The sequence below is a fragment of the Haliotis cracherodii genome, unplaced genomic scaffold (genome assembly GCF_022045235.1).
Source record: "Haliotis cracherodii isolate W230 unplaced genomic scaffold, xgHalCrac1.p SCAF_8, whole genome shotgun sequence".
NCBI lineage: Eukaryota > Metazoa > Mollusca > Gastropoda > Lepetellida > Haliotidae > Haliotis > Haliotis cracherodii.
In genome coordinates this window covers 35099441-35123010 of record NW_027266341.1, presented here as the reverse complement: position 1 = coordinate 35123010, position 23570 = coordinate 35099441, and the positions used below count along the sequence as shown (strand labels likewise).

The 23570-nt window shown below is 38.3% G+C and overlaps 1 protein-coding gene across 5 annotated transcripts in view; it reads left to right on the top strand.

Annotated features, from left to right (window-relative positions):
- Positions 1-12602, top strand: part of LOC139449418 (cell surface glycoprotein 1-like) — a 28051-nt gene extending 15449 nt beyond the window's left edge. For 3 of the 5 annotated variants that reach the window (XM_071230801.1, XM_071230800.1, XM_071230802.1), the window contains exons 2-5: positions 8847-10076; positions 10502-10621; positions 11117-11199; positions 11744-12602. In XM_071230801.1, the coding sequence (XP_071086902.1) occupies positions 8847-10076; positions 10502-10621; positions 11117-11199; positions 11744-11977 (1667 nt within the window). In that variant the 3' untranslated portion in view covers positions 11978-12602. Of the gene's footprint in view, positions 1-4316; positions 4463-8846; positions 10077-10501; positions 10622-10662; positions 10768-11116; positions 11200-11743 lie in introns of those variants that run through there. The other 2 variants (XM_071230799.1, XM_071230798.1) reach the window with 2 other exon arrangements.
- The last annotated feature ends 10968 nt before the right edge of the window (positions 12603-23570 follow it).

The following is a 23570-nucleotide window of genomic DNA, read 5'->3' as shown; positions in this document are numbered from 1 at the left end:
TATAAATAACCGTACAGATGCCAGAACGGTCTGGCGCAAAATCCACGCCATTAGAGGCTTAAAACGACATAAAAAAACCCCTAACATTAACAACTCAACCAACCCCGCCCAAAAAGCAAATAATCTCGCCAACCACTTTTCGACCGTTAGCAGTAACACCAACTTCAGCCAAAAATTCCAAGATAAACTTAAAACAAAAAACAAACCCACAAAAGAACCAAACAATAACAATCTAGAAATAAACCAACCCTTCACAATGGAGGAGCTCCTCTACGTAATCCAAAACAGGAAAAAGGGCACAGCCCCAGGATTTGACCTCACTTCTTACCAAATAATTAAAAATCTCCCGCTAAAACTACTCCAGGCACTACTCAAACTATACAATCTCATCTACCTAAACGGACAGGTTCCTACTCCCTGGAAACAGGCCCTAGTCATACCAATCCCTAAACCTAATAAACCAGCTAATCAAGCTAACTCATATAAACCAATATCCCTAACTTCAAACTTATGCAAAGTAATGGAATCAATGGCTAAAAATAGATTACAACATTACCTAACCCAAAATAACATCAACTATTGAACTGCATGGCAAGTATTTATAAAACGACCGGGGGAGGACATATTCTGGGGGGAGATTTTATTTCGTAGGGTGGGGGAGAGTTTATTTCGAGAGGGGCGGAACTGTACTGGTATAAATTCGCCGGGGGGAGATTTTATTCTGGGGGCGAATATATTTCGTGACACCGTCACACGACGACACGTCCACGAAATGCCATTATGTTAGTGTAGGTCGCGTTTTCCTTTCGTTTAAATATGAAATTTATCAATCACTAGGACGGTACCCATTGCTGTAATTTGATTGGCTGCCTTAGGTCACGAACTTGAATTTGATCATAACGATACCCATAGCAGATTACGGCAAAAGAGCATCATTAGAAACCAATTTCTATCTAATAAATTCGTATGTTACAACTACAAAAATACTCCTGGCGAGGTTACTGTTTTATGATTAAACCTTTCTAACGATACCAAATTAACACCGAACGAATCTTCACAAGTGTTATTCATACAGTTTCGAAAACGGAAGTATGTTACTCAGCGGAAAACCACTGTTATTGGGAAATATCTGTATATTTGTATATCTGTATATTCCGATTACGTAAACTATGAAAATAAATAAAAGTGAAATATTGTGAAATTTTACAACAGCCAAAGATCGGCACAATTTTCGCTTCCTTTGGGCCTCATCTGGACGCTATAAATGTGTTAGCATACATTATTAAATAACTAAATTAATTTTGTTGTAAATGCATTAATTAAATAATGTGATAAACACCGCCTTTATATTTATAAACAGTGGGATCAGATCTTTCAAATGAATGAATGAATGAATGAATGAATGAATGAATGAATGTCTTGGTTTCCTCTGAACAAATCCGAAGATTCTCAAAACATCAGAATTATGTAATGAAATACTTAAATAACAAAATAATCAAACATATATATCAATGTCCCTCATATGTATAGTCTGTAAACAGTGAGAAATATTGGTTGGATATTTTAATTTGATATAAATACTTTGCGAATCCTATAATAGTGAAATGCCACGTTAATTCATCAATGCCATTGTTATGTGCACCAAGAATGAATGCTAACATATCATGGTCTTCCATCATCTCTCATTTAACATACATTTCAACATCAAGATTATCAGTTAGAGTGGAAAAGAATACATCTCTCTCTCTGAAAGTACACCTTAACAGTTTAAGATGACATGGTGATAATAATCATGAACAAAAGTATTACATTTTGTACATTCCTTAGATATTTTGCTTCTGGATACAATCCTAATTACATACTGCATTTCTTCTCTCAATTCTGGATGTGACATTACAATGCTGTATAACAAATGAAGAGTAAGCGTTGAGCGAATTTTAGGATATCGAAACAGGTCAGCTCCACATGATAATTTATATTGCCATACATCTTCCTCGTGGGTAGTTTAATGTAATACAATCTATTGCGCGTATTCTTCGCAGGGAATTCCCCTGTGCAAACGTAGTGAAATACATGATGAAGTAGATTAAATTTCTTAGCTGTTGAAAGCAACACCCCACATAAACTCCACATAAATTATTGTTAAGAAAAAAATAGAGTGACGTAGATGCTCAGTAAACAGTTTTACAAATTGAGACACATGAGTTGTTGCAAAGACACCCCAGCAGCTGTAGTCTACATTTAGCTATATAGCCAACCATGCTCGAAAGTCCCTAGATTAGCAGTAGTGGCAAGAATAGGAGAACGTTTGTCAAAACCATGTATAATCCTGGAAAAGTAATGTTGGGTGCTTTCAGCTAATTCAGGATCTTTACCATGGTAATGTAATCCACATCTATAAAAACTTGTTGTTAAAGTCATTCTTTTCCATATCTGAATATTTGCATACTGATGTAAATCACTACTATTCAGACCAACAGAGAGGAGAGAGTTAATACTACGCCTTAATTTTGTGCAGCTCCCTTCAATATATAATTTGAAAGGACGATTACTTTGTAGAACAACACCCGCATATTTTACATTATCAAACACAGGTATGTCATAATCCCCAAAGTGATAAGATTACGTACACAATAATTGCTTCTTTTAATGAAACATAACAATTTTACTTTTCGATGCATTATAAGTTAATCGCCATCAGATTGCTCGTCCTTATACTGAACACACGCAAACATGGAAGTATAACAGTGATGTAGCAGAGACCACATGTTACCTCTAATACCAAGATGATAGAGTTTTACAAAGAGACCCGAGTGCCATATTCGATCAAAAACTTTCTCGTTATCTAGAAATGCTGTGTAGATACATGTTCCCCTGTTAACACAGCTTTGTACACATTCGATGAGGGTAAATAGCGACAGCGCCGTGCTCAAACTGCAACATATCGGGAAAATTACAGGCATTTCGGGATGTCCACGTTTCTAATGTGTCTAGGAGCATTTTCTCAAAAAGCTTACCAAGGCAAGAAGTTAGCGTAATACCTCTATAATTGACAGGGTTTGATTTATCTTTGTTACCCTCATAAATAACTATAATTATCTTTAGGCTGCAGGTGTGTACTGAAGTCTTAGAATTGCATTAAATAGTGGTGCCAACTTCAGTACTAGCAGCTCACCGCCAAACATAACATGTTTATTATCAACAAAGTCAGGGCCAGATCATTTGTTCCTCATCAGTTTCTGTACATGTCTAGAGACTTCGTGAACGGATATTTCAGCACACAAAATCCGTAAAGCAAGTTAAAAAGACGATATAAATCGCCAACGCAGAGAATATACAATGTCGATTATCTGCCAAAACAAATTCAATTGGGCGTAAAAGGAAAATAGTGGTGAAAATTTATATGAATGGATCATTTAAGATCAGCGACTTTACCAGGTATTTGTGATAAGCATCACCAACACAATGTGCTTAAAAAAATAAGAAAGTAATCTCGTGTGGATGGCGTTTTGAAACGGCGGTTTGTATATCCTCATTCATGTTCGACGAAGTGTATACAAACATGCGTAGGGGGAGACAAAACCCGCTATGTATTCAGCAGATAATGCCAATTTTGTTATGGGGTTGGTTTTGGGTAGATTATTTGCCTATTTCGTACGCTCGACGGTTTCGACCCTTTCTAAAGTGTATACAGTTTTTACAGTCGTGTATTGTTATTAGATCGCATTGGAGCAGAAATGTCTGGATAAATGTCGTGCTGTGTATTATATATGTATAATATATAAAAAATATAACAAAAAATAATGTGAAAATTTGCAGAACACAGAACGCGACAAATTATTTCGTGTAAATTCAAATACCACCTGAGTAGCTCCACTTTAAAAATTACGCTGTAAGGATGGCTGAGAAAGACGGGTCGAAAAGAACCAACAACATACGTCCTTGTGGATAGGTTTTCGTCTCGCTGACGATGCATAGATCTAAATGTAGCAGGGCGTGGAGTCATCCCACAGATGACATTCTTACCTTGTCAGCTTGCTGACGTGGTAAACCTCTTTGGTCATGTGGACAAGGCGTCCGACCTCTGATCAGAAGGTCCGTGGTTCGAATCCCATCACGGTACTGGGAAATTTTATGGCCGCTACATTGACGCCCAACGTGGGGCTGAGCACGTTCATATTAAATTTGAGCAAAATAAGCCTCAGTACCCTACTATGCGTCCCGGGACGTGCCTTCTGTTGACGCGGGAGTATGTCGCAGGGCGTGGAGTCATCTCACAGATGACATCCTTACCTTGTCAGCTTGCTGACGGGGTTAACCTCTTTGGTCATGTGGACAAGGCGTCCGACCTCTGATCAGAAGGTCCGTGGTTCGAATCCCATCACGGGACTGGGAAATTTTATGGCCGCTACATATGAAACACGAGAGGCAGATTCACTAGTCTCTTTTATTTCTTCTTCAGGTGGGTAAACCATAGTATACATGCCATTTATCATTTAACTAAAGCATTTATCCATGACATAAGCTTATGACATAAAAACATGTATGTCATACCCCAATGACATAAGTATGCAAATTAGATATGCAAATTAGATAACCGGAAGTGGGACTTTTTTCGCCGGTGCACGTGAATAGGTGTTTACAAACAACATGGATACCTTTGATGTTGGAGACAATGTTTTAATAGATCAAAGGGGAAGTGCTACAGTGATATCCGTGTTGACAAATGGATATTACAGGTTACAGGTTGATGGTACTTTTTTTTCTCAGCGAAGGAATATGCCATAAAGGAGTTAAGAGGTTGTTTATTTTGGTTTACACGGCTATGGAAAACATGTATCACTACGCACGATCTATACGTAAGATTTCGACAAGTTGCTGATGTTATTGTTAATGCAATTATTCCTTAATAGGGAAGCAAAAATGATAAATAGAATTCATCACTCGTGTTTTTTAATATGGGAAATATCAAAAAACACTCGTGATGAATCCTCTATTTACACGGTTACATGACTTTGACATGACTCATTATATTGAAAACTTTGTTGTGTATCTGCAGTCAGCATTGAGATTCACAGACAGAGTTAATACGGGCAGATATGCCGGAGGAATTATTGTTCTGGTTAGAAAGGAAATAAGTAGTTTTGTTTCACATTTTCATTCATGTCATTTGGGTATATTCCTGAAGTTTAGTCATGATTTATTTTGTCATAATCGTGACGTGTTGTATGGATGTACATATATACCACCACAATATTCCAGATATTATGACAGCAAACTTGAGAAAAATGGTATTATTGAATTAGAAGAGTTACTTTTAGACCAAGCTATTAAGTTTAGATATGATCCTATATTATTGATTGGAGGTGATCTGAATGCTAGAACAGGTAATTTACAGGAAGTGTTTCCTACTCTAGCATATAGTACAGAGCGAGATGACGTAGATAAGATAGAGATGGAGGAAAGGATATCCGAGTATAACGTCATTAATACTTTCGGAAAATCTTTAATTGACCTCTGCGTATCCCTGAGTATTTATATTCTCAATGGGAGACATGGCACTGAGTCTAAGACAAGTAGTTTTACATTTAATCGGAGTTGCTGGAGTAGTTTAGTTGATTTTTGTTTAACGTCTATAGAAAATAATGATTATGTAAAAGAATGTAATGCTGAAAATAGGACTGCGCTTAGAAAACTGCGTTGCCAAAGAACAACTTTAGAAACTATAGATCGGTAAGAAATAAGAATAAGACTATACGGAGAGAGAAACAGATCACATTTAGAAAACAGACTGTAAGTTATCTAGATAATTTAGTAAAACAAGACGGAAAAACTTTTTGGCGAAAAATTAGAAGTCGTCGGTGTCAACAAACTCCATGTAATATAAAGATAACGGATTGGTTTGATTTTTTTCAACACTGCATAGTGACCATATCGAGATTGATTGTGATATTAATATCTGTATGTCAAACAAATATGAAATGAATTTTGATGATGATTATAACAGGAAAATAAGCAACGATGAACTTATAAAAGCTATCAGCAATCTTAAAAATATGAAAGCTCCAGGTTTAGATCAAATTTTAGGGGAATATGTGAAAGCAGGACAATGTTACTTTATTCCTTATCTCCTTGATTTATTTAATTATCTCTTTAAAAATGGTCTTTTGCCGGATTCGTGGAACATAGGTATAATTCTTCCTCTGCATAAGAGTGGTGACAAAACAAAGCCAGATAACTATAGGGGCATCACTTTAATATATATTAAGCAAACTCTATACATCAATCATTAATAATAGATTAACAAGTTGGGCAAATAGTTCTAAGAAAATATCGGAGGAACAAGCTGGTTACTCTACTTCTGATAATATTTTTGTTTTGAATGCTCTAATCGACAAGCATTTGTCTAAGCGTAAAGGTAGATTCTACGTCGCTTTCGTAGATTTTAAAAAAGCGTTTGATTCCGTAGATACAAAATATTTATTATATCTCTTGGAACATATAGGTCTAAAAGGAAATATGTTTAATGCTATTAAATCTGTGTATGAAAAGGTTAGAAATATCGTAAAGTCTAATGGACAATTTTCAGATATATTTGAATCTCACATAGGTTTAAAACAAGGGTGTGTTTTAAGCCCCTTACTATTTTCTCTGTATATAAACGAACTTGTTTATACTTTAGACAACGAAAACATTAGAGGGGTACAACTTTTTCCTGTATATATGGAATTGTTGATACTTTTATTTGCAGATGATATTGTATTGTTTTCAGATACGATTTCAGGTTTACAAAACCAATTAAATACTCTCAATAAGTATTGTAACAAATGGAAATTGACAGTTAATTTAGACAAAAACAAAAATAGTGGTATTTAGAAAATATGGAATTTTGAAAAAACATGAACGATGGACTTTTAATAACCAAAATATCGAAATAGTAAAACACTATAAATATTTGGGTGTTATGTTTTACTCAAATATGAATATGATAAAAACAGTGAAATACACATGCCAAAAGGGTAAATTAGCACTTTATGAAATTTTAAGATCATTAAATGAACTTGGGTGCTTGTCTTATGACGTATTCTTCAAAATATTTGACGTAAAGATTAAGCCTATTTTGTTATACGGTGCAGATATTTGGGGCACCAATACATTTGATCCACTTGAGAAAATTCAGATTTATGCAAAAGATTTCTTGGTTTACCGTCACAAACTCCAAATGCTATGGCTGTGGGAGAATGTAGTAGATACCCGTTATATGTTGATTCATTTGTGCAATGTGTAAAATATTGGCTAACATTAATACACATGTCAGATGATAGAATACCAAAAAAGTCGTATAATATGTTAAAACACTTAGATGAATGTGATAGGAGAAATTGGGTAACAAATGTTAGAGAGTCGTTATTTTTGATAGGTCTTGGAGAAGTCTTGGTTCTCACAAGGTGTTGGTAATATTGATTATTTAATAAGCATGATTAAACTTAGATTAAGAGATATTTCTCTTCAAGAGTGGCAAACAAAATTAAGAGAAAGTTCAAGATTCGATAGTTACAGTAAATACAAATTTTCATTAAATGCTGAACCATATGTGTATTGCATAGAAGATACTTAGCTCTTTTAAGAACTGGAGGTGCAAAAATTTACATAAATGGAAAAAGATGGAAAAATGATGAAAAAAGTAAACGAATCTGTCAGAATTGTAATTTAAATGAGCTAGAGGATGAATTCCACATAATAATGAAATGCCCATGTTTTAATGATTTGAGAAATGATTTTGTACCAAAGAAATATTTAAGGAAATGCACATCCAAATGTTTTGTTAATTTAATGAATGATTATTATCCAGCTATTGTAGAAAACTTGCTAAAATTCTGTAAAGCTTTTACTCGGGTTCTCGGAAATCTCGCTTTTTAGACGTTATCCATGCGCAGACGTAATATCATAAAGTCAGTGCGACTGTGCACTTTATTAGTCCCGATGTCATGCTTTGTTCTTGCACTTCATTTTCCATGTAGCATTCAGCAACATTATGACCTCGACACTGATTAATTAACGTCTCTTGGTATGACGCGGCCACCAGTGGCGACGTCTTCAGCTTGAAAGGGCTGTGTAATTTTAACACACAATCCTATGTAATGCATGCAAGTTCTCTCAAGTTGTTAGAGTTTCGTGTGTCCTTTAATCAAAACCTTCCACATGCTCAATATAATTTAACCAAAACAAATATGAGTTTACGAATGAATGGCCAATGATACTGAAACATAAAGCGTCTGGAAGCAGGAAAAAAGATACATCACTGTCAGTTATAGAAACTATCACAGGCCAACGAGCTTCACAATGAGGTTTTTCGGCTAGCACATGCATTAAAACAAAATTTACACAGACCAATTTTAAGCGTTCGGCTAAAACGAGCAGGCCCAATGTTTTACACGACTCAATATTCACTACTTTAGGCCATACAAAATAATTAACTGATTTCCCCTCCCACTGACTACGAAACATCCCGCATCACAAAATGGCCCTACTAAAAACGCATGATGCACGTGAATCGCATCCTTCGACAGTAACTCTTCACAGATGCCTTAAATAGTTCGACAGATGCCTTAAATAGTTCGACAGATGCCTTAAATAGTTCGATCAGGAACAAATAAAATGCCTCCCGCCTCCCATATCCTTAAAAATTCAATCAAACTGTAATAATCAATTTATTGTGGCCATAACATCCACATTCAGAATGCGAGAATACCCCTAACAGTATTCCATACAAAACAGTTGTATCGTGTTTCACCTGCTTTGCCGTTCTTAGTCCGTCATTACACCTAATCATGTTGCTGTTTCAGAATATGACAAGGACCAGAAAACAGGAAAAAAGGTGTCAGCCTTTCTTGGACCCGACTTGTGGGACGAGACCTACGACAATACTGACATCAGCTTGGAATACATGGATCTGGAAGAATTCTTGAAAGAGAATGGCATCCCAAACAATCCGGACAAAGCGAACGCTGCCAATCTGACCAAGTTTCAGTCTCCAAACAGACAGGTGATCAGTAGTGGTCACAACCTCCAGGCCTGTGACTCGCCACAAGACACGTTACCTAGTATGAGCCAACAAGCCATCAACTCAGCTCAAGACACGTTTCCCAGTAACAGCCAACAAGCCATTAACTCAGCTAAAGACACATTTCCCAGTAACAGCCAACAAGCCATCAACTCAGCTCAAGACACGTTTCCCAGTAACAGCCAACAAGCCATCAACTCAGCTCAAGACACGTTTCCCTGTAACAGCCAACAAGCCATTAACTCAGCTCAAGACACGTTTCCCAGTAACAGCCAACAAACCATTAACTCAGCTCAAGACACGTTTCCCAGTAACAGCCAACAAACCATTAACTCAGCTCAAGACACGTTTCCCAGTAACAGCCAACAAGCCATTAACTCAGCTCAAGACACGTTTCCCAATGACATTCCACAAACCACTCCATCGCCACAAAATACATTTCCCAATGACAGTCGACAAACCACTCCATCGCCACAAAATATGTTTCCCAATGACATTCCACAAACCACTCCATCGCCACAAAATACATTTCCCAATGACAGTCGACAAACCACTCCATCGCCACAAAATACGTTTCCCAATGATATTCCACAAACCACTCCATCGCCACAAAATACATTTCCCAATGACAGTCGACAAACCACTCCATCGACACAAAATATGTTTCCCAATGACAGTCGACAAACCACTCCATCGCCACAAAATATGTTTCCCAATGACATTCCACAAACCACTCCATCGCCACAAAATATGTTTCCCAATGACATTCCACAAGCCACTCCATCGCCACAAAATATGTTTCCCAATGACAGTCGACAAACCACTCCATCGCCACAAAATATATTTCCTAATGACATTCCACAAACCACTCCATCGCCACAAAATATGTTTCCCAATGACAGCACGCAAGCCAGCTCCTTGTCTCCAACCACGTTTCCCAGCCAACTGCCATCTCACCAGTCACAGCTCGCCGTCTCGCAATACGACACGATGCAATCACTACCAACATCAGGTATGTGGTTGAGGATATCATCACCGTGTGTTGGGCAAGGCCTTGTAATGCCATCAAAGCTTTCTTAGGTTACCAGTTGTCTATGTGAGAAATTAAGAGTACAGGCTACTTCACCAGGGATGCCTTATTGAACAGTTCAAGAATTGTTTTCGTTTTGAAGACTTGTTTACCATCCTCACAAAGTACTCGAGGTGTTTTTCAACGTTTGTTTAGTAAAATCAGTGGAAATTGGCTACCGATCGGGTTGAGAACGTACTTTCAAAGAAATATTTCCTGTTGCGATGATTGAGCCATCAGCAAGATCATGGTCTAACGTAGCGCTAAATGAACAGATTTCAGAATGCATCATGTCAAACTCGGATGTAAGAATTTTGTTTGGAGTCTTTAAAACTGGAGACTAAGATGTGTTATTGCATCCTTTTCAGCTCCAACAGAAAGTAAGCTTGGTGAATCCAAAGCCACTGAGTCGTCGTACACGGGTGGGCCCGAGCCTAAAGTAGACTTTGACCTTTCACCTCCTGATTTGGCTTTGGTGAGCATACCAGGTGTGTATTGTTTTTCTGACCCATGTTTTCCTACTTTGTAGTGACCTCCTCAGCAGCTTACAGTCCAGTAGGAAGTCCAGCAGCCAGTCCTAAATCTGTTGACTTTTCTGTGTCTTCAGATGATTTGACTCTCGTTAATATCGAAGGTAAAACAGATATAATGTGTGTCTTCTGTTTCTAAAGGTATATCTGTATGGTCCATCACTTGATTGTCTGGTTTGTTTAGGGCGTGAGTACTACTCTGCGGCGTCAGGCAACAAATTTTAAACAAACGTTTACTTTTATATGCAAATTGTGAGAGTGGCAATTGCTCCCGGTAGGGCTGGACATGCCTACCCTTTTCGCGAACAGCTGGTGTCATCACTGACTTTCAGCGATAATTCATATATTTTTCACCGCTATTTTGCCTTTTACGGCTAATGGAATCTGTTTCAGCGGATCATCGAGACTGATTATTCTCTGGCGTTGACGTTAATGTTAATATTGTTGTTGCAGGCTTAAAAGACTTCGATCCTCGAAAGCGAACATTTTCAGAAGAAGAGTTGAAACCTCAGCCGATGTTTAAGAAATCAAGAAAGGTATGTCCATTTAGCGTTTTGACAACCAGTGCCTAATGTATCTTCGTTGCCTGATATTCTCCAGAGAACGAGGATTAAGGTTCGAGTTTCACATCAGCATCACCCCTGTTGTTAATGTGCATCTCCACCAGCAAAATACAATACGGGGCGGTGGGATAGCCTAGTGGTTAAAGCGTTCGGTCGTCACGCTGAAGGCCCTGTTTCGATTCCCCACTAGGTACGCGTTTTCTCACTTTAATTGTTTAAGTTCTCTGAGGAGAACCGTGTTTTCTATGGTCATGATATTGTTGGAATATTGCAACAGCGGCGTAAAATCCAACTCACTCACTCAATATACAATACATATATTTCATGCCGAGACGTTAACATTGTCCCCCCACCCCTCCAACACACACACAGACACACACACAGACAGAGACAGACAGACAGACAGACAGACAGACAGACAGACAGACAGACACACACACACACACACACACACACACACACACACACACACACACACACACACACACATTCAATGGTATATTTTATATAATTCCAGATCTTTGTCCCTGACGACAACAAAGATGACAGATACTGGTGTCGGAGGAAGAAGAACAACGTCGCAGCTAAACGATCCCGGGACGCCAGACGCATCAAGGAGAACCAGATAGCCATGAGAGCTGCGTTCTTGGAGAAGGAAAACACCGTTCTTCGCAGAGAACTTGAACAAATAAAGAGAGAAAACGCGGATATATTGATCTCATTGACCGAGTTTGAGACAATGGAAGCATGATGGACACCTCTTCCATTTTCTATAAGATGTTAGTTTGTACATCGTTGGACCTGTATGCTAAAATGAATTCGTCTGTGATGAAGACAAACACCCCATGCCGCCGGGGAGCGGTAATGCGCAATCAAGACACCGATCAAGGTGCCCGATCCATTTGATCGCCAATTACCTTTGGTTGGTTCATTTGTTGTTTAACGCCACACTCAGCAATATTCCAGCTGTATGACGGCGGTCTGTAAATAATTGAGTCTGGACCAGACAATTTAGTGATTGACATCATGTACATCGACCCCTGCAAGTCAGAGAGCATGACCACCCGATCCCGTTAGTCGCCTTTTACGACAAGCATAGTCGCATTTTACGTTCCTGAGGACCTATTCTTACCCTGGTCTTCACGTGTCCGCCAATTACGACAATGCATGATAAGTTGGCTTCCATATTTTACTTCATGCTGGTATTGTCTTGTAAAACAGGAATATCCCCAGCTGAAGGAGATAGATTTATAACATGTTAATACCGTTAAATAGACCGAAATGCCATTCTGTAGAAAAGATATCTGCAGTATTTGGTACAGAGATTATATGAATTTACTGTTATAGTGTTGTCAAATAAACATATTATTTTTTTATTGAGTTTTATGTTGTGTTAAAGCAATGTAAAGAGGTATCTAGTGATGGTAATGGATGAATAAGAGATGGAAAGGATTAGGTGTACCAACAGATTATGTTGGAGGTTTATAGTAAAGGTGCACGCAACCAAGAAACACGATAGGGGTGTGTAGTGAAAGGATGGAATCACAATCGTGATGTGATACGTACCACTCCAGATAGGACACGTACCTACCAAGATGTTATACGTACCACTCCAGGTAGGATACGTACCACTCCAGATATAATACCTACCGTCACTGTCCTTGCTAGAACCAGGGCCCCGTTCCACAAAGCGATCGTAACGCGGGATTGCCTAAAAGTCGGGCCAAGAAAAGTCGGGCCGGGCCGGGCCAGCGGGTAATACTACAAATGGATTGCAGAATAATAAAACGAAACGCGCATATCTAGGCAGATCTCAAATGTCCACAAAGGTATAGTTTTGCTCATTTAATTGAGTTTGAATAAAAATGCACCTTCAACAATGTAATAAACTGATGATTATGACTACATACCGTGAGTCTCGTAGAAAAGTCAGTGTCTTGACTGTGTGTATTCTTTGATTAGAATGCTTCTCACCGACCTTAGCGTGCAGGGGTGTGATGTCCTGGGCAGGAAACGACAGTGTTTTGACTACTCTTCTTTCATTAATTAAGTTAAGGTAATTAACCTTTACTAATTCGTGTAAAACCAACACAGGATGTTTCCTGGAAGTGGATATTCGCGAATGTCAAAGGACTGACACGACACGTGTTAATAACTGTCCAAGCACTTCTAAAGTTCCTAACATTCTTTATATCTAAAGACTAGTATTACATCTAATTATATACCACTTTATTGTCTCATATTTCAGTAGTTTAAGAAAACACAGAGCTCAAAGTGAAGCCTTTTTCATTCCACATTCTCAACATAGTCTCTATCAGAAGTGTTTGACTTGTGTTGGGTCCGACTTGGCCCGATCTGTCAAAATGCACTTTAAACACACAAATGTATCATCAAATGTCTATAAATCTATAGACTAACATTATATCTACCTATATACCACTTTATAGTGTCTCAGTTCGCTGTATTTAAAGAAAACAAGGGGCTCAAAGTGAAGTCCTTTTCCCTCTACATTCTCAACATAGTCCCTATAAAAAGTGTTTGGCTTGTGTTGGGTCCGACTTGGCCCGGGCCGTCAAAATCAACTTTAAACATATACATGTTTCTTTAAATGTGTTTACATCTATAGATTAGTGTTATATCTACCTATATACCACTTTATAATGTCACGGTACATCGTATTTAGAGAAAACAAGGGGCTCAAAGTGAAGCATTTTTACTGTATTTTCTTAAGAAAATCCAAGTCAGAAGTGTTCGGTCCGACTTGGCCCGGGCTGTCAAAATCAATTTAAACCTCACAGATGTATCATCAAATGGATCCACATCTGTTGATTAGTATTATATCTACCTAAATACCACTTCATAGTGTCTCAGATCGCTGTACTTAAAGCAGAGGGGCTCAAAGTGAAGCCCTTTTTCCTCTACATTCTCAACATAGTCTCTATCAGAAGTGTTTGGCTTGTGTTGGGTCCGACTTGGCCCGGGCCGTCAAAATCAACTTTAAACATATACATGTTTCTTCAAATGTGTTTACATCTATAGATTAGTGTTATATCTACCTATATACCACTTTATAATGTCACAGTACATCGTATTTAAAGAAAACAAGGGGCTCAAAGTGAAGCATTTTTACTGTATTTTCTCATAGAGAAGCCCTTTTCCCTCTACATTCTCTATAGTCTCTATCAGAAGTGTTTGGCTTGTGTTGGGGCCGACTTGGCCCGGGTCGTCAAAATCAACTTTAAACATATACATATTTCTTCAAATGTGTTTACATCTATAGATTAGTGTTATATCTACCTATATACCACTTTATAATGTCACGGTACAAAGTATTGAAAGAAAACAAGGGGCTCAAAGTGAAGCATTTTTACTGTATTTTCTTATGAAAATCCAGTCAGAAGTGTTCGGTCCGACTTGGCCCGGGCTGTCAAAATCAACTTAAACCTCACAGATGTATCATCAAACGGATCCACATCTTTCGATTAGTATTATATCTACCTAAATACCACTTCATAGTGTCTCAGATCGCTGTACTTAAAGAAAACAAGGGGCTCAAAGTGAAGCCCTTTTTCCTCTACATTCTCAACATAGTCTCTATCAGAAGTGTTTGGCTTGTGTTGGGTCCGACTTGGCCCGGGCCGTCAAAATCAACTTTTAACACACAGATGTATCTTCAAATGTGTTTACATCTATAGATTAGTGTTATATCTACCTATATACCACTTTATAATGTCACAGTACATCGTATTTAAAGAAAACAAGGGGCTCAAAGTGAAGCATTTTTACTGTATTTTCTCATAGAGAAGCCCTTTTCCCTCTACATTCTCTATAGTCTCTATCAGAAGTGTTTGGCTTGTGTTGGGGCCGACTTGGCCCGGGTCGTCAAAATCAACTTTAAACATATACATATTTCTTCAAATGTGTTTACATCTATAGATTAGTGTTATATCTACCTATATACCACTTTATAATGTCACGGTACAAAGTATTGAAAGAAAACAAGGGGCTCAAAGTGAAGCATTTTTACTGTATTTTCTTATGAAAATCCAGTCAGAAGTGTTCGGTCCGACTTGGCCCGGGCTGTCAAAATCAACTTAAACCTCACAGATGTATCATCAAACGGATCCACATCTTTCGATTAGTATTATATCTACCTAAATACCACTTTATAGTGTCTCAGATCGCTGTACTTAAAGAAAACAAGGGGCTCAAATTGAAGCCCTTTTCTATCACTAAAAACTCAGGACAGCTAATTAAGGGCAAATGGTTGATTGATTACGCAACACCTACTTGATTGCAATTAAGCAAGGGGCAATTAAGCAAGCTGGGTACAGGTGTAATTTGGATTAATTCCACACTTAACGTGCATATACGGACGCAATGAGAAGGATCGATGAGACACAAGACTTGAAGTAAGGCAAAAACGTTTCTCCAGTATAATCGAATAATCAAATTAGCGTATTGTGAGACGATGCTTGAACTGTGAAACCAAACATTAATGTTATCAACTCAAGTTCGGGTGCAGGAAGTGTTTTTCTTGAAAAGAAGAGATGTACATGTGCATATGTTAAGTTACGAAAACCTGGTCCATAAGTGGTACCTCAGATGTAAGTACAAATACTAACAGTTCACGATAATCTTCATCATTGAGATGTGTTCACATGTGTTAACCAGTAGTACGTTATGAATAATTCTCAATTGGAAATATTATGCGTTTGTTCTATGAGTACATGTGAATCAGTTTTGTAAATGCATTCTCAACCCGCATCGGTATATTCATAATTACAGTTTAGTTATCTTCTGAGATTATAATTTGCTTTCGGGAAAGAAACCGCTAGTGTCTACACCTGATGTTTGAACAAATATTGCGTAAAATGGCAAAACATAATTGAGAACGTTAAAAACACATGTTTAAAATTCACATTACAATATTATGAATATGAATGTTGCGTTTTCTGAATCAACATAAAAAAGGAACATATGTGAGTCTTGAAATAGTGTTTTTCTACATTTCTTACAAATTCAAAACACGTTTGACTAAAGATCATAGCTTATGACACCATATAAACAGGCCAAGACTTCAACACACGTTATCTGTTGTTGGAATAAACAGCTTAAATTACAATTTATTCAGCAACATAGCTGCAAAACTTACACTACAATGAGATCAAACAAGGTATACAAGCTTAGATTAATCTCGAGAATGGGGAAGTCAAAAGCATTTACTCACTTATTTTGGAATTATAAATATTGTATAACTAATAACGGGAAGTGGAATGGCATGTAGTACATACATCGTACTAATAGTGACACAATACGATAAGATAAACCAAAAAATGTCGGCTACCGACCTAACCATATGCACCGCAGATCTAGCCCAAAGCACTCAATGGGAAGTGCACGACGTCCAGCTAGGTAGTGACCACTTCCCCATAAACATAACCATAGGAAATACAAACGTACCAATCCAAACAGAAAACCAAGAACCAAAATTCCATTACAATAAAGCTAACTGGGACCAATTCCAAGATATCTGCAACGAAGCTAACTTAAACGAAATAGAAAATAATGATCCAGAAACCTATTGTAAAAACCTAACAGACTATATAATAAACGCAGCCAAAACCTCCATCCCCTTCAAAACATCTAAGACAGGCAAACCGACGGTACCATGGTGGAATGAGGAAATAGAACAGACTAGACGAAAACGTAAATCGGCCTTCAATAAAGCAAAACGCGACTACAAATATTTAAACATAGCCCACGAACTAAACTACCAGGTTAAAAAACTAGTCCAAATAGCCAAAAGTAGAGACTGGAAAAAAATCTGCGAAGGTATAAATAACCGTACAGATGCCAGAACGGTCTGGCGCAAAATCCACGCCATTAGAGGCTTAAAACGACATAAAAAACCCCCTAACATTAACAACTCAACCAACCCCGCCTAAAAAGCAAATAATCTCGCCAACCACTTTTCGGTCGTTAGCAGTAACACCAACTTCAGCCAAAAATTCCAAGATAAACTTAAAACAGAAAACAAACCCACAAAAGAACCAAACAATAACAATCTAGAAATAAATCAACCCTACACAATGGAGGAGCTCCTCTACCTAATCCAAAACAGGAAAAAGGGCACAGCCCCAGGATTAGACCTAACCTCTTACCAAATAATTAAAAAACTCCCGCTAAAACTACTCCAGGCACTACTCAAACTATACAATCTCATCTACCTAAACGGACAGGTTCCTACTCCCTGGAAACAGGCCCTAGTCATACCAATCCCTAAACCTAATAAACCAGCTAATCAAGCTAACTCATATAGACCAATATCCCTAACTTCAAACTTATGTAAAGTAATGGAATCAATGGCTAAAAATAGATTACAACATTACTTAACCCAAAATAACATCATAAACCCAGATCAAAACGGTTTCACTCCTGGCCGCTCAACCCTAGATAACCTCGCCCGACTAGAACAAGATATTAAGACAGGACAATTAAATAAACAATATACCACAGGCATCTTCTTAGACTTCTCTAAAGCTTTCGACATGGTATGGCACGATGGGCTAATACAAAAACTTAAAAAAATAGGACTCAAAGGTCAGATAATAAACTACATCCAGGACTTCCTAAACAATCGCAAAATAACCGTGGGTATAGACCAAACTCTATCGGACCAATGTCCCCTAGAAAATGGCACTCCACAGGGCAGTATCCTCAGCCCCAGCCTCTTCAATATAATGATAAACGATCTATTCGAGGGTCTATCCCCTAAAGTAAACACATCAAAATTCGCGGATGATGGAGCCATCTGGATCCGCACTAAAGGCATGAAAATGGCCAAAAATCTACTCCAAAAATCTCTTAATAAAATACAACAATGGGCTGACAAATGGGACTTCTCCCTTAACACAGAAAAAACAACAGGAATAGTATTCAAACATAAAAACATGAAACCCGCCTCCCCAATCCTCCAGCTAAACAATCAAACAATCAAATTTCAAAAACAAACCAAATTCTTAGGACTTATTTTCGATGAACATCTCACCTGGGATGCTCACATCCAAAACCTAACAACTAAATGCAGTAAAGACCTAAACACCCTAAGATGCCTAACTGTCTCTAACTGGGGAGCCTCCAAAGATACTCTCCTCTCTCTCTACATATCCCTAATTAGATCAAAACTAGACTACGGCTGCGCCATATACAACACCCTAAACAACTCTCTATCTAAAAAACTTGACTCAATACAATATCAGGCTCTCAAACTCATTACACGCACCCAACATGGCACCTCCTACACCTCACTTCAGGCCTTAACAGGAGAAATGCCACTAAGTCTACGCAGGGAACAGCTAAGCTTAAATTTCTGGGCCGCGTCCCAATCAAACCCTCTCATCCAAAACTTAATAAACCAAAACATCAGCCCTAAAAACCAAGCTCTAGCTCGTAAACACCCCTTACTTACCCCAATATCCCAAAGAATAACAAACTACCTAAATGAACACCAAATTAAAAATCTTAAACAAAACTGCAAACAATCAAATATCTTCACCCCTAAACTTAAAATACCCAAAATAGACACAACACTAGCTAGCCAAATAAATAAACAAACCGACCCAAACATAGCTAAAACTACCACACTACCACACATACACAAAAATTGGCCAAATTGGTGTCACATTTACACGGACGGATCCTCAGATCCGACCTCCAAACACACGGGTTTCGGAGTCCATACCACACAACCAACTAAAACCACACAATCCTTCCGACTCCCAAATAACCAATCAATATTCACGGCAGAACTAATGGGCATGGCCTCAGCCCTCCACAATCAAGAATCCAAAAACCACCAAAAAATCCTAATACTTACTGACTCCCTAAGTGGACTACAAGCCCTCCAAAACAAAAATACCAAAAACCGACCTAAATTAATAAATCAAATACTTAAAAGCTCCAAAGACCTAACTAAGGCAGGCAAACAAATAACCTTCTTGTGGATACCCGCCCACGTAGGAATATACGGTAATGAAAACGCCGATAAAGCAGCTAAGCTATCCCTCAAAATCCTAGAAATAAGCTTAAACTTACCCATCTAAAAATCAGAAATTAAAAGTGTAAACAAACAAAAAATCACAAAAAATGGCATAACCTATATCTAAACTCAAATAGCCAAATCAAAAGAGTGCTCAGCAAACCACTAACCAAACCAAAAATTCTCCATCCATCAAAAAAAATCGACAGAGTAATCACTAAACTCCAAACAGGACACACCAACCTAAATAACCACCTAAAATTTTTTAAAAAACACACTACAGGTAACTGCCCACACTGCAAACAACCAGAAACCCCAGAACACGCACTCATCCACTGCACACACTACCTAACACATCGAACCGCATTACAAACCACCCTCAATCTAAACAAGGCTCTCACTCTAGAAGCAATACTAAACCCACAAAAAAAACTAGAAAACTTCAAGGCCTTAGGCGTATTCCTAATCAAAACGGAACTAATAAAACGCATCTAAAACCATAATAACCTACCAAATCAAAATCACATAAACAAACAATCATCCACCATACCCAGCTCCCTTAGTTCTCCTCCCCAACCCCATCGGCATCTATTCCAAATCTCAAAATTCCCAAATTCTATATAAGCAACCCCTAAAGCCCCCTCTTGGGTTGCACAGACCACCCTCGCCCCTTTCGGAAACACATTAAATGGCCTGGCCGGGCCCGTGTGCGAAATACGCATCAGTCGGAAAGCGCACGTTAAATCTCCAAAGTAAGTAAGTAAGTAAGACACAATTAGATGCCAACAACTACGGCCCGTCTACACAACCTGCCAGTATCTAATTATTTGGAATAATCCTTTCCGCTTACTTACTTACTTACTTACTCAGTTACTGACCAGACCAGACCACACCACGGGTTTGTGTCTACGTAAACATACCAACTGTGTTTTTAGATCACAGACACCTTCGTATGAAATTAGTCCTTTATAATTGAAAGAATCCTTTCCGGCGTTTCTTTCAATTATAAAGGACTAATTTCATACGAAGGTGTCTGTGATCTAAAAACACAGTTGGTATGTTTACGTAGACACAAACCCGTGGTGTGGTCTGGTCTGGTCAGTAACTGACAACATGCTGATGACAAATGTCAACACACCGGGTCAGTAAACTGACCACTGCAATGATCGAAGGATGTGTTATGTCCATTCATCTAACAGTTGAAACATTTGTACATCAACGCATTCGTTTTCTCTTTGTTGAAGTTCACGGATGACAAGGTAGACACAATTTTATGGGTAACGTCTACCTTGTCATTCGTTTTCTACCAAGGATTTACGATTTGGAGGCCTCTAAACGAGTAAGTTATTTTCCTTTACAAAAGAATAGGATTTCAATCAAAAGGTTACAGTTAAAATGACATATACAACGTTTAAATCTATAAGGTTATGGTGAATTTTGGCTAAGGCGAAACAACCACTACTTTGAGAGTGAGTGTATGCGAAAAAGTGCTTCACTTTGTATACATGTAAATACATTTGATACATCTGTTGATTTTGACGGCCCGTGCCAAGTCGGACCCAACACAAGCAAAACACTTCTGATAGAGACTATGTTGAGAATGTAGAAGGAAAAATGGCTTCACTTTGAGCCCCTTGTTTTCTATAAAAACTGCGATCTGTGACATTATAAAGTAAGCATAGGTAGATCTAATCTAAATATGTAAACACATTTGAAGATACATCTGTGTGTTAAAAGTTGATTTTGACACTTCTGATAGAGACTATGTTGAGAATGTAGAGGGAAAAGGGCTTCACTTTGAGCCCCTTGTTTTCTTTAAGTACAGCGATCTGAGACACTATAAAGTGGTATTTAGGTAGATATAAAACTAATCGAAAGATGTGGATCCGTTTGATGATACATCTGTGAGGTTTAAGTTGATTTTGACAGCCCGGGCCAAGTCGGACCGAACACTTCTGTCTTGTATTTTCTTAAGAAAATACAGTAAAAATGCTTCACTTTGAGCCCCTTGTTTTCTTTAAATATGATATACCATGACATTATAAAGTGGTATATAGGTAGATATAACACTAATCTATAGATGTAAACACATTTGAAGAAACATGTATATGTTTAAAGTTGATTTTGACGGCCCGGGCCAAGTCGGACCCAACACAAGCCAAACACTTTTTATAGGGACTATGTTGAGAATGTAGAGGGAAAAGGACTTCACTTTGAGCCCCTTGTTTTCTTTAAGTACAGCGATCTGAGACACTATAAAGTGGTATATAGGTAGATATAATACTAATAGAAAGATATGGATCCATTTGATGATACATCTGTGAGGTTTAAGTTGATTTTGACAGCTCGGGCCAAGTCGGACCGAACACTTGTGTGACTGTTGAGAGTATAGGGAGAAGAGGTCTACTTTAACCAACGTGTCTGGTTTAAATACGACGATCAGTGACATTATAAAGTAGTATTTACTTATATATAGTACGTTCCTATAAATATAAACGCTATGCCGACAGATGGAAATTTGTATCACGATAGCTGGAAGTATTTGATACGTTTCAAATCTTTTTCGTTTAACGATTGCTCTTTTACATGTTACCAAGATCAGCGACGCTTACACACAGCTCCACTTTCTGGTTTTCAAGCGATTTACTCCGAATTACTTATTTATGGTGCACTTTTTTGTTTGGTGATTGTTCATTAATGTCATGTGTGTATGTTTCATCAATTATATGTAGGTATGATCGCCGATAATGAAGTAATTAGCCAGTAACACTTTGGCCCGTCTTGGCCCGGCCCGGCCCGACTTTTAGGCAATCCCTCGTAACGCTACGATTGCCATAAGTCTATGTAAATGTATAGGAGTTATTATCGTCTCAGCGCTGGGATGTGTGTGTTTGGTGTATGTGCCTGTGTGCGTGGTTGTTTGTTCTATCACAATCCGGTTTTATAGTGCTAGCGCATTGAGATATCATGCTGCAGTTTGAACATGAATAGGAGGTCACCCAGTCCCAGGCTTTCTGTAATTTAAACTACTGCACGCGACATACACCCAAAAGGTTTATGTGTCAAGGTATTTAAATGACATAAGAGAAAAACCTTGACACGAATCTGAAAACCTAGTTCACTCGGTCGGCACACACGCTTGCAGCCTTGCCAGACTGTAAACGTTGAAACTAATGTTATAGTGCAAACCATTTCAATACTTTTACTTAAATAGTGCAAACCATTTCAATACTTTTATTTTACATTTCATTTATCTAAAGACCTAACTGGTTCAATATGTTTCCAAGTGCACCGAAATTCTATGCCCTTTGTCTGTTTAATATATTCAGCAAACATTCGGCGTTCCCCTCTTATCATAAGCCCCTCCGGGCAGCGCTATCTATAAATTTTAATTTTAATTAACACCTCCAAACGTCGCCGGATCTTACGTATATACATACACGTGGGACAATGACCTTGCCACTCGTTACTACTCGTTAATACCTCGCTCTACAAAACCCGACTGACATGGTTCACATATCTATTGTGATTTCGATGTTCACATAATTTCTGACATGGTCAGTCAGAAATTATGTGAACACCGAAATCACAATAGATATGTGAACCCTTCTCACACACAGGAGTCCCAAAGAGGTCAGCCGAAATTGCCTAGGCAGAAGGCGACCTCTTAAACACCTAATGCAACAACAACAACATCAGTCAGGGAGACAGCCTGGAGACAACCAGACGATTGACTCGTGTAAGTGACATAACGGTTACCCACCCGGGAAGATTGGCCACTCGGTCCCGGTGTGCGTTCTGTGACGTTCTTATCAACATGTACCCTTTCGACTCATTTCAACCTGCATCAATAAACATGGCTGCTGTCGTCTTAAACTTCACCCCTGAGTTTTGTCTTCCGTCATCACCCTGAGTTACCATCCGAGGGCCGAAACATACGCCCTTGAACACTAACACTGGTTTTGATGGTTCCAGATTGGAAAATATACGGGGCATATAAACAACCTTGACCTATGCCTATGTTTATGTCACTTTCGTTTGTAAAATACTTTAGGTTTCTGCTTGTTTAATTAAATCGCCTATAAGTCTTGTTTTCTTACTCAACAAGGTGAATATCTACTGCCGGGCTATATAAACTATACCATGGTTGATGGCTAAATATGAAAGAAACAAGAAATGGTTATTCCATGGTGATGTATTTGATACGGGTATCACAGTTGTGGTTTGGACCTTAAGTTTGCATTGTTTCGGCGACTGGTTTCAAGCTAGTATCTTTTTCATGACGAGTGAAATGTTTTGGGTC